Genomic DNA, 10748 nt, shown 5'->3' with positions numbered 1-10748 from the left:
TGAAAAAAGAAAATGAGAAATGAAATTGAGTTGGTAGAAATTGTCTCATAAAAATTGTATGAGAAATGATGAAGGAGAATGGCGCATTACCTTCAAAAGTAAGCATAACTTAAACATATTTAACTATACGAAATTACGAAAATAGGCAGTGCCCACGAAAGGGCTACCGTCAGTATCAACCGGACTCGTTTTCTTTTTCCGCTAATATTTTTGGAAATCTCGGAAAAGATGACAGGGTCTGGGGGGAAGGTTAAGGCTAAAAGACAAACAAACAACATGCATGTGTGAAGATACCGCAGGTTCTCACAACTGCATACAGACCTATTAATAATAAGGTCAACTCATCTCAACTCCCTCGGAGTCGGATCTTTACTAAAACCACCACACCACCCTCTATTTTTCTCTTTTTATTAAAGCATTTCATTATATTACTATATTTAAGTGCCCCCAATTAAATACTATTTTCTCAGCAACATTTTCCACCCCATACACAACCTTCTCTTGCCTGTACTCAGATTTTCTTATAAATTATAGTACAACACAAGAGTATGTGCACATATAATATTATACTACACAAGCAAACAAATTATAATTATGACTTTAGATTCAGTTATGATGGGTACTGGCAGATCATAAGTAAAGTAGTCTCTGTACACATTTATAGTATGCCAAAGTAAATGAATATTTCCTCTCTTTTTTGGATATCCTACCTGTTTTCTCTTCCCATTTCTTCACTTTGTTTCTTCTTTTCTTTATTCAATCTTCTTTCTATTTTGGTATTAAAAACAAAGGATTCAAACACCCTTATTGCAAAAACAATGAAATTATAAAAAGGTATAGATAAAGTAGGTACTTTTCTTTCTTTGTAAGTGTTGCACCTAGGTAGAAAATTCTGGGTTTTTTTTGCCTCGAGTATTAGCATGGAGGAACCAGAAAAGATTGCTTTTTGACTTGGTATGTTCACTTTTCTTGAAATCAATGTGTTATTGATGCTTTGTGTTTGTGTGTGTATGTGTGTGTGATTTGTGTGGGCTGTGAAGTTGAATTTCTAGAATTTTAGTGTGAAATCTCTAGATAGTGATTTTTGTGGCATCATTTTTCTAGTAAACTAGGACCAGACCTGACTTTTGATATATGGGGTCATAGAGTTGACAAATGAAGTTTAAAAAATTTAGTAAAGCATGAATCTTGACTGGTTCTTGTTCAACTGGAAACTGCAAATCTTACTACTACTGTTTGAATGCATTTTTAGAGTTGATAAGCAAAGATATATTCCAAAGGAGGAGTCACATGCTTGACCTCAACTTTTGGGTCTTAAAAGGAGAGAGAGTATTTATTACTCTATTTTCAACTTGTTTCTCATATTTTTCATTGTTTCACATGATTCCTGGTTAAGGAAACCATCACTGGTTTATTGCCTTTGGTGGTTGTCTAGCTAGATTTCATAACAGGTCTCTTTCTTTAGTTAATAGCTTGAAGTTTACTAGATTTGTGGTTTTTATGAAAACTGCAGATTAGAAATTTTGATTAAAGCGCGGCAAAATCTCTGAGTTTAGCAGCCATGGCTTATGGCAATTCGAGATCTGTAAGGTATGTCCTAAATCCTGGTTGTGATTTCTAATGGAATTTGTAAATTTGTCATATTCAACTAGTCATTTGTTATAATTCAGTTAAAATGTCATCATATAATTATGGAACTTGACTTTGTTACTGATTTTAGATTTCAAGATGACCCTGAATTTGTGAAGCTTCCAGTGGTAAATGAAGATAATGTTATTAAGCTGAAGTACAAGATTGACAGAACACATTTTGCAGAATCAACTTCTAAGAGGGGTGAGAGGGAGACTGGAAGCAGGGGAAGATCCTTGAAAGCTAAAGTGCTATCAAGAGTCTTCTCAGAGGACTATGAGAGGGTAAAGAGGAAGATTTTGGATCCTCGAGGTCCGATCATTAATAGATGGAACAAATATTTTTTAGTAGCATGTTTAGTTTCTTTGTTCGTGGACCCCCTGTTCTTTTACTTGCCGGTGGTCAAAGACAACCTTTGCATCGATATTGGGATAACCCTTGAAGTGATTCTTACCATTGTAAGGTCAATTACAGATGCCTTTTACATGATTCAGATTTTTGTAAGGTTTCGTACAGCTTACGTAGCACCTTCTTCCCGTGTTTTTGGGAGAGGAGAACTTGTTATAGACTCTTCAAAGATAGCTGAGAAGTATTTATATAAAGATTTTTGGATTGATTTGATTGCTGCACTTCCCCTTCCCCAGGTATGTTAATTTATGTTTTGCCATGTCCTATTCGCCCTGTTCTTAAGCTGCAGTTTTATTTATTGTCTGTTTTGGCTTTCTTCAGGTGTTAATATGGATTGTTATACCAAGTTTAAGGGGTTCTACAATGGCAAACACAAGAAATGTTCTTAGATTCATTCTCATTTTCCAGTACCTCCCTAGACTATTTCTTATATTTCCACTATCAGCACAGATTGTGAAGGCCACTGGTGTTGTGACAGAGACAGCATGGGCAGGAGCTGCTTACAACTTGATGCTCTACATGTTAGCTAGCCATGTAAGTACTACCAATCCATTCCTTTGGCATAGTATTGTTGATGTTGAATAGGGTGTATTGTTTAGTAGTTTATTTATGTAATATGTTTAGACACATGCACTTATTTTAGAGAATTCAGATAGATTTTATTATGTTAATAATTGTATTTAAGATGTGGTCTTTCCCATCATCAATTAGGTCTTAGGACAATATACAATTCTCATTCTTTTCACTTAAGACACAAATGTAAGGGTTATTGGTCAGCATGTCATATTTAAATTTGAACTTTTTATATTGGTCATTGAATATTTCTTGCAATCAAATCTGCGTGACCTTCATATTTTTATTTCCACAGACGTAATAGTCTACACTTTTCAATCTTATATGGTTAAGAAATCGCAATGCAATGAATTCAGTCTGTAGCATCGTTGTTTTAGGGAAATTCTAATTAATCAATTCCAAGATCCTAGTTATCTATGTACCCTTATTCTGTATCTTCTCCAAGATACTACTTATCTATGCACCCTTATTCTGACATTTTTATACATATTTGGCTCCTATTTATCAGTATAAAATTTTACAAGTCCATTTTCCATTGACTTATACTCTAATCTAGGTTTTAGGAGCTTGCTGGTATCTTCTGTCAATCGAGAGACAGGAAGCATGTTGGAGAAGCTTTTGTGATGTTGAGGGATCATTATGTAAACATGAATACTTTGATTGCCGCAAGGTGACTGACCCTGTTAGAAGTAACTGGTTCAAGTTGAGCAATATCACAACAAAATGTTCAAATGTCGACTCTTATCCTTTTGGTATCTACGGCGACGCTTTGACCTCTGATGTTACGTCATCACCATTCTTTAACAAGTATTTTTATTGTCTATGGTGGGGCTTGAAGAATCTGAGGTAAGATATTATTTTACACTCTAACTCTGTAATATAGCAAGCTTGCTTGTCTCGCATGGAACCTTAACTGCAGTTCCACTCTTTTTATTTTTAAATCAGTGTCAAATGGTCATCAATTTTACTGCTTAGATACTTATTTTTTAATCTAAAGTTCGATAAATTTAACTCAAATGATGTTTTAGCAAATCAATTTTGCCTAAATGTATTGGAATGACGGGGAATACCAAGGAGTAGATTGTTGAGGGTTTTTACTGTATTTGGCAAATATATTAATGCTTATTTGCAGTTTCTGAATGTTGTCCGACTTGATGAATTTATTTAGTAGGTGATAATATTAGTGGATTGCCTTTGAACTAAATTTATGATAAAAAAATTCGATTGTATGCATTATATATGCTTCATATTGCTTCTGCATCACCACTAGCACATTTTGGTAAATTATGTGCAGTTCTCTTGGGCAAAATCTTGGTACAACCACTTACGTGGGAGAGATAAGTTTTGCCATCGTCATTGCTGTTCTGGGATTAGTTCTCTTTGCATTGCTCATTGGTAATATGCAAGTAAGTTTATGGTGAAATCTCTTGGCTAATTAACCTATTTACACCTTTTAGACTGTTATAATTTTAAGTGCATTGTTAGTTTTGGCATGTTTAAATTTGACTACAAAACAAAATTAAGCTCTCATTGCAACTTGTGCATTTAACTGCAGACTTACCTTCAATCAACCACAGTTCGACTAGAAGAATGGAGAATCAAAAGAACTGATACAGAACAATGGATGCATCACAGACAACTTCCTCAAGAATTAAGGCAGGCAGTAAGGAAATACGACCAGTATAAGTGGGTTGCTACCAGAGGGGTTAATGAAGAAGCTCTTCTGAAAGGTCTTCCACTGGATCTACGGAGAGATATAAAACGACACCTTTGTTATGATCTAGTTCGACGGGTAAAAGAAGAGCTCTTATATTCTAGTTCTCATTGTTTGTTTATCACCACAGTAGAAAATATATATTTGCTAAAATCCTTAATAAATTGGTTTGGTGTTTTAAAAGAACCTAATGCAACCATGCCAAAAGACATACAGAACATTAACCGTTAATAAAGGATTTAGTTGCAGGAATTATACTGCTAAAGAAATTTTAATGTTAAATTGTACAAGGAACAAGAGAGTGATAAAATTACGCTGTCCGAGACCTTAAATTATGAAATGAGGATATGTCCTTGTACTGGTGTAGGTAAAAATTAGTGTAGGTAACAGTAACAAGATATGAGAGCGAAACGAAAAGAGTATCAAGATATGTTTTTCTAATCTCTATAGCTCTGTTCTTGTTTAGAATCTTAAAATCTCCTAGATGCAACTACAAAAAATGTACTTGATGAACGGTGTGTGTCTTCATGTATTATTCCCCTTTTGTTTCAGCAGGCTTTATAATGCAATCTTTTAACTAAAAGAATCTTTTTCCAAAGAAAAAGAACCTTAGAGAGTCATGAAATTCTGATTATGATGGTTTTAGCACTGTGAAGACTTTGTTTGGAAATGAATATTTAGCATTTTAAATTATTAGTTTCTAATATGGAGTGACTGTTTTTAATCAAATTGAAGGTTCCACTATTTGATCAAATGGACGAAAGAATGCTAGATGCTATATGTGAGAGGCTTAAACCTGCCTTGTGCACCGAAGGCACTTGCCTAGTGCGTGAGGGAGACCCTGTCAATGAAATGCTGTTTATAATCCGAGGCAACCTTGATTCGTACACCACAAATGGTGGTCGTACGGGCTTCTTCAATTCTTGCCGCATTGGTCCTGGAGATTTCTGCGGTGAAGAATTACTAACATGGGCCCTTGATCCTCGTCCGAGTGTCATACTCCCATCATCCACTCGTACAGTAAAAGCTATTTCTGAAGTTGAAGCCTTTGCACTAATTGCTGAGGACTTGAAGTTTGTTGCCTCCCAGTTCCGAAGACTGCACAGTAAACAACTCAGACACAAATTCAGATTCTACTCTCACCAGTGGCGAACATGGGGTGCATGCTTTTTACAAGCAGCATGGCGTCGGTACAAAAAAAGAAGGATTACTGCTGAGCTTAAAGCTAGAGAAAACCCTGCAGCAGCTCAATCAGAAGCTTCAAGTAATATAAATGTGCCCTCACCAGGGTCTGGATTCGCCTTTTATGCAGCAAGGATGACAGCAAGCACTAGAAGAGGTGTGAATACACATCCTGGAGCAAGTACTGGTGTTGTCAATTCATTGCAAAAGCCAGAAGAACCCGATTTCTCTGTAGATGAAGAATAAGTTGACAATGTATGGTTTCCTTTTTCTTTTCCTCTATACATAGATGTACATGCCTTTCTTTGTTAGTTTTAAACAGGCGAGATTGAAACTTTTATTGACTTCATTCTACAAGTTTTATATTATAAGGTGATAGGAAACATTTTACAGATGTACAATACTTGAAATCAATTTGAAATTCTAAATTTGGTACAGCAGATTTTTCTTACTTGACTTTGAGAAAATTGTAATACAGCCAAAAAGGATTACATCTCAGATTTATCTATTCCATTAAACTTTAGTATTGCAGTCATATGTAGTGATCAACATGAAGCCATCATTTACAACTATGAAAGTAGTGCAGTCAAATTCAGTACCTCAATAATGATTAATGAAGTTATTACCAAGTAGATATTAATAACGTTAAGCTTAAATATGTGTACACAGATATAAACAATGATCTAAGTATCTCACAGTGCTTAGTTATATATATTCCAAATTATTAATTTTTAAATGAATATCATACCTCAGCTTTGAACTTGTCATTGGAAAAGCCAATGTTATCAAACTTAAAAGACCGAGGGGGATTCATAGGAGAACCGAAGGTGATTGTACAATTTGTCTCAGGTTGTTTGAACTTCCATCCGGCCGCTTTAACACCCCTCCTTGAGTGCCTTCGGCCATTGTGTTTAGTGGGGTCCCTTTGCAATATTTGGTGTTTGTCCAAAAGCCTTTGCAGCAGCTTTTTTCCTTGCCTTACCTGTAGTCTTAGGAGCAGCACTTGCATTACCTTCGGCAGATGCTTAACCACCTTAGATTTCATTAGTTGCAATAACGTTCTTTTTTGGAGCCTTGGTCCTTACTTTGACAGTTTTTCAGTCATTGGCTCTGTCAGCAGCTGCATGTATCCGTGATCCACGATCTGCGATCAATACAAACAAAATATACGAATAACAGAAAAGAGAATAAAAGGATTTAACAAGAGAAGTTCTCGAGTCCAGCGTATACTATCTCCTTAAAGCTATTACGGCGCTCACCGTATGTGCGAGCCGGTAGACTCCCAGGATAAAACGAGAAAACGGCCTTGTTGCATGAACAGCGCCTTCGGCGAACAAGAACGGGCAAGAAACTATCACCGGAAGAGAAAAGGGTTTTTGTGTAGGAGGCGGCTGTGAGATATGTTTCGAATGAATAATCTAACCCTAAACCTGATAATGATAATATATAGGCTCGAGGGAAACGGGTGCGCTACTTTACGCGTTGATTAATAATTGTTAGGTAATGAATCACACAGTGGGGTGAATGTGTTTTTCTGATTTTAGGCTTTTCTTGAAAGATAATGGTTGAAAAAAGTAAATTAAATTTTGTATAGAAAAGTATTCATGCAGAAATTAAACTTGCACAAAATAAGGAACACAAATCTTCAAAACTCACTTAATTTTTGTATTAAAAATTAAGATGTTTTGCTACAAAATTTCTAAGTTCTTCGAAGTTAAAGAGCTCAGCTTCTTCTCGAGAGTGTTACAAGAATTTTTGATCTAAATTGTTACTTCTAACTAGAGGACCAGTGTTAACTTAATAGCTCAGTTAACTGCTGGTTTACACAGTGGTTAATAAACATGCTATTAGCTTTTCTAAACTGTCACTTATCATTTCTATTTATAGAAAAGCAAATCTTCCATTTCTGGCTTAGCATATCTTTAGCATCCCGTGTTTACTTTAATCTTCCTCTGTCAGTTAATCTTTGCCATTGATCTTGCACACACTTCAAACTGCTTTTTGTAGACTTGTCAATCCAGCTGTTGGATTGTTTGTTGATTGTTTATCTTGGATATTAAACTGATCTGTAATTCTGTACTTTGAGACTGTACCTCGAGATCTCCAATTTGAATCATTTGAACTCTTGATATCTTGATAAGTACAAAGGCTTATCGAGATCTCTAGTACTCCATAATGAGTTTGTCTTGTAGAGGTCTCCAGCTCATCGAGATCTTTAGTCTTCATAACTTCACTTGACTTGTAGATATCTCTGAGTTCTCGAATGGATATAGACTTGTCGATAACTTTGAGTTCTCTAGTGAAAGAATGACTTGTCGATATCTTTTTGAGTTCTCGAGTAGTTTTCCTGACTTCTCTACTCCCGGTGGATATTGCTTATCCGTTGAGTAGGTATATAGCTCATCCATCGAGTAGATATATAGCTCATCCGTCGAGTAGATGTTGTTCATCCATCGAGTAGATATATAGCTCATCCGTCGAGTAGATATTGCTCATCCGTCGAGTAGATATTGCTTATCCGTCGGTACTCTCCGGAGTTTGAATAACTTCTCGATAAGTCATTCTGGAGTTCTCGAATGACTTCTCTATAACATTAAATCTGTGACTTGTAGAGATCTTGACTTAGAACATTTTTCTCCAAAACAGATTTATTCAACTACAAGCTTCTTCAAAATTCTTCTGAGGCATGATCTTCTTGATCTTCTTCCAAATAGAATCCTTAGGCTTGATACTGTTTTAGGAAAAAGACTCCAGTCTGCTCCTTTGCATTTTTACAGACTTTAAGTGTTACAAGTACTGAATACAAATTTAGATAACAATACAACTAACTTAGGGTTGGCCCCAAGCTTAACTGATTACTGAAAATAACTATTCATTAATCTTCTACTCAGATCATAGATGCTAATGACATTGTTAGCTCCAGTAATTTTTGACATCATCTATTTTATATTACAATCTCTTCCAACTTGTTCATTATGAAATGATGCACAAGTTCTGATTGATGATGTCAAAACTTTATCTAAATGCAGAAACCAATCTTCCCATCTGATCTTCTTTTGTGAGTTGCATTTAGATTTACTCTTCCTTCTCCCCTATCAAGAAAAGAATATTGTAATATCCCATATTTTCAGATATTATTATTATTTGGAATTGTTTATGTGATTTTATGTGAATTTTAATGAATTATCTGGTAATTGGAGTTGATGTTTTGGATATTTATATGTGATATTCCTAGAGTATTTAAATTTTTATATGTCCAGAATAAAGTATAGATAATTATGGTATTTTTATGGTAATTTTTGGATTGTTATATGATTTTATAAGGATTTATAGATTTAATAATTATTTTCTGAGTAATTACAAAATTATTTTATAAAGCTGGGAATCGTCTAACTTCAACCGTTTTTGCGTTTTTATAACCCGAAACTCTCGGAAAACTCCTTCCTAACCTAATCTGGTAATTTCGGACATTTTCTGTGTTTTAACTTTTTCGATCTGGATTACGGTTTGACCCGTATACGTCCCCGCGTATAATTTCCGATACGATATTCGTTTTGATAAATCAACAAACCCGTATTCTCAAAAGGCGGGATATTATTACATTATTTTCGTATAAAGTGTTTTATAAGAAGCCTGGTTTTGATGATTATCCAAAATTGATACCAAATTGAATCGTTTTATTAGTTACTTAGCGGCTAAGTAATCTATTTTCGGATCTGATATGATTCAATAAGATACTTGTTACGTGTTCAAACTGCATTTATATGAATCGATCTGTAATTTAGGCGTGTGTTTATTTGCGTTATTCTTTTTATCTCGTTTTATGTGTGTGAATGCATTTTATGTGTTTTCCGGATTTTATGTTAATTTAGGAAGCGTTTCTGTTTTTCAAAAATAAACGGATAGGGACCCCACAAGAACGTTAAAGTCCACAAAATTTGTGCTTTTATTTTTATAAAATTATTCATATTTCAATAACTAGCATTTCTGCATTTTTGAATTATTCGCAATTTTTGGGAATTTTTGATACAAATTTAATATTTTATCATTTTTAAAATTTTTCTCTGTAATTATTATTTTTGGGGCCTAATTATTTTAATTAAGGGATAAAAACACCCTTAATTGATTTTGGGGTATTAATTTTCAGATAGTATAAATAGCGTGATTTTTATTAATTAATTATAGGAAAAAAATCCATAAAAATCAGTTTAATTATTAAAAATTCTGGAAAAAAATCAGTTTTGGGGGTGAGAGCTATGTTCTTGAGTTCTTGAAGATCAATCAATCTTTTGAGGATGATTCTGATTTCTGTTTTTGACGCTCAAATATTCGAATTGAAGCTTGTAATCTGTACTACCTCGTGCTACTATCAGTTTTATCTATGATTAATCGAATTTTTATTTCGATTTTTGTTCATAATCGTCAATAATTGGGGGTTTAGTTTTGTTGATTGTTGGTCGTTTTGATTGATATAGTTAGCTTTAGTGTGTTGTTTGGAGTCTTTTTATGTATATTTGGTAATCATTTCATCACGATTTTGTTATAGTCGAATAAATAGTTCAATTATAACTTTTAATTCAATTTTCCGGGCTGTTCTTCGATTAGTAATTGATATGGTTGTTTGTGTTAGGTTCAGTTGTGTTTAAGGTTTAATTTTGTATCAGGATTGATGAGTTTGGTTGAGAATTAACCATGTTCGGGTTTTGCCGTCTATTCACCGAAAAATTCGTTCGAGTTTACCGGAAAAATAAACGGAAGCATCTTTTGTTGTTGCTATTGCTTCGATTCGATTTCTGGGTTGTTTCTGGCTTGATTTGGCTGCGAAAACAGAGTGGGGGTCGTGTTTTTGGGGGCCGTTTTGGCTCGTTGGAGGTACCAGCGGAACTCACCGGTTTCTGGAATCATTTCCAGATTTCGGCGTGTTCTTCGCTGAACTCCGGTCATCTTCTTCTCTAGGCCGCTGTTTGATCCATTTTGCCTAAGTCTGTTTTGGAAAAAAACTGTTTCTAGGATTAAACTTTAATAAAAATTCTAAAAATCTACTTTAATTCAAAATTTAATTCGGTTAAATATTTTTAAATAATTAACTAAATTATTTTAATTCCATAAAGTTATTTTTATTTCCAAAAATTCAAAATTTAATTTAATTATTTATAATTTATTTTAGTTAATTATTTATTGATTTAATTAATTGATTAATTTGTTTAATCAATTAACTTTATCTGTAAATAGTTAAATAAAA

General features: G+C 34.2%; 1 protein-coding gene across 1 annotated transcript; it reads left to right on the top strand.

Moving 5' to 3' along the window:
• Positions 1 to 339: 339 nt before the first annotated feature.
• On the top strand, positions 340 to 5985 carry LOC141692570 (protein CNGC15b-like). The gene is made up of 8 exons (XM_074497451.1): positions 340 to 954; positions 1514 to 1590; positions 1721 to 2273; positions 2359 to 2571; positions 3167 to 3456; positions 3905 to 4016; positions 4166 to 4402; positions 5060 to 5985. Exons 2-8 carry the CDS (start codon positions 1562 to 1564, stop codon positions 5750 to 5752), a joined length of 2127 nt encoding a protein of 708 aa, XP_074353552.1. The 5' UTR covers positions 340 to 954; positions 1514 to 1561; the 3' UTR covers positions 5753 to 5985.
• The last annotated feature ends 4763 nt before the right edge of the window (positions 5986 to 10748 follow it).

This window comes from Apium graveolens, chromosome 10, assembly GCF_009905375.1.
Source record: "Apium graveolens cultivar Ventura chromosome 10, ASM990537v1, whole genome shotgun sequence".
NCBI classification, from domain to species: Eukaryota; Viridiplantae; Streptophyta; class Magnoliopsida; order Apiales; family Apiaceae; genus Apium; species Apium graveolens.
Note: the sequence above shows the minus strand (reverse complement) of the source record. Positions and strands in the feature narration are given on the sequence as shown.

What these genes read in the sequence shown, in the direction of transcription:
- LOC141692570 (XM_074497451.1), top strand. Translation starts at nt 1,562, where the DNA reads ATGGCTTATGGCAATTCGAGATCTGTAAG. An exon ending in TGCTCATTGGTAATATGCAA is followed by an intron (nt 4,017 to 4,165) that starts GTAAGTTTATGG and finishes ATTTAACTGCAG; the next exon opens with ACTTACCTTCAATCAACCAC. An exon ending in GTTATGATCTAGTTCGACGG is followed by an intron (nt 4,403 to 5,059) that starts GTAAAAGAAGAG and finishes ATCAAATTGAAG; the next exon opens with GTTCCACTATTTGATCAAAT.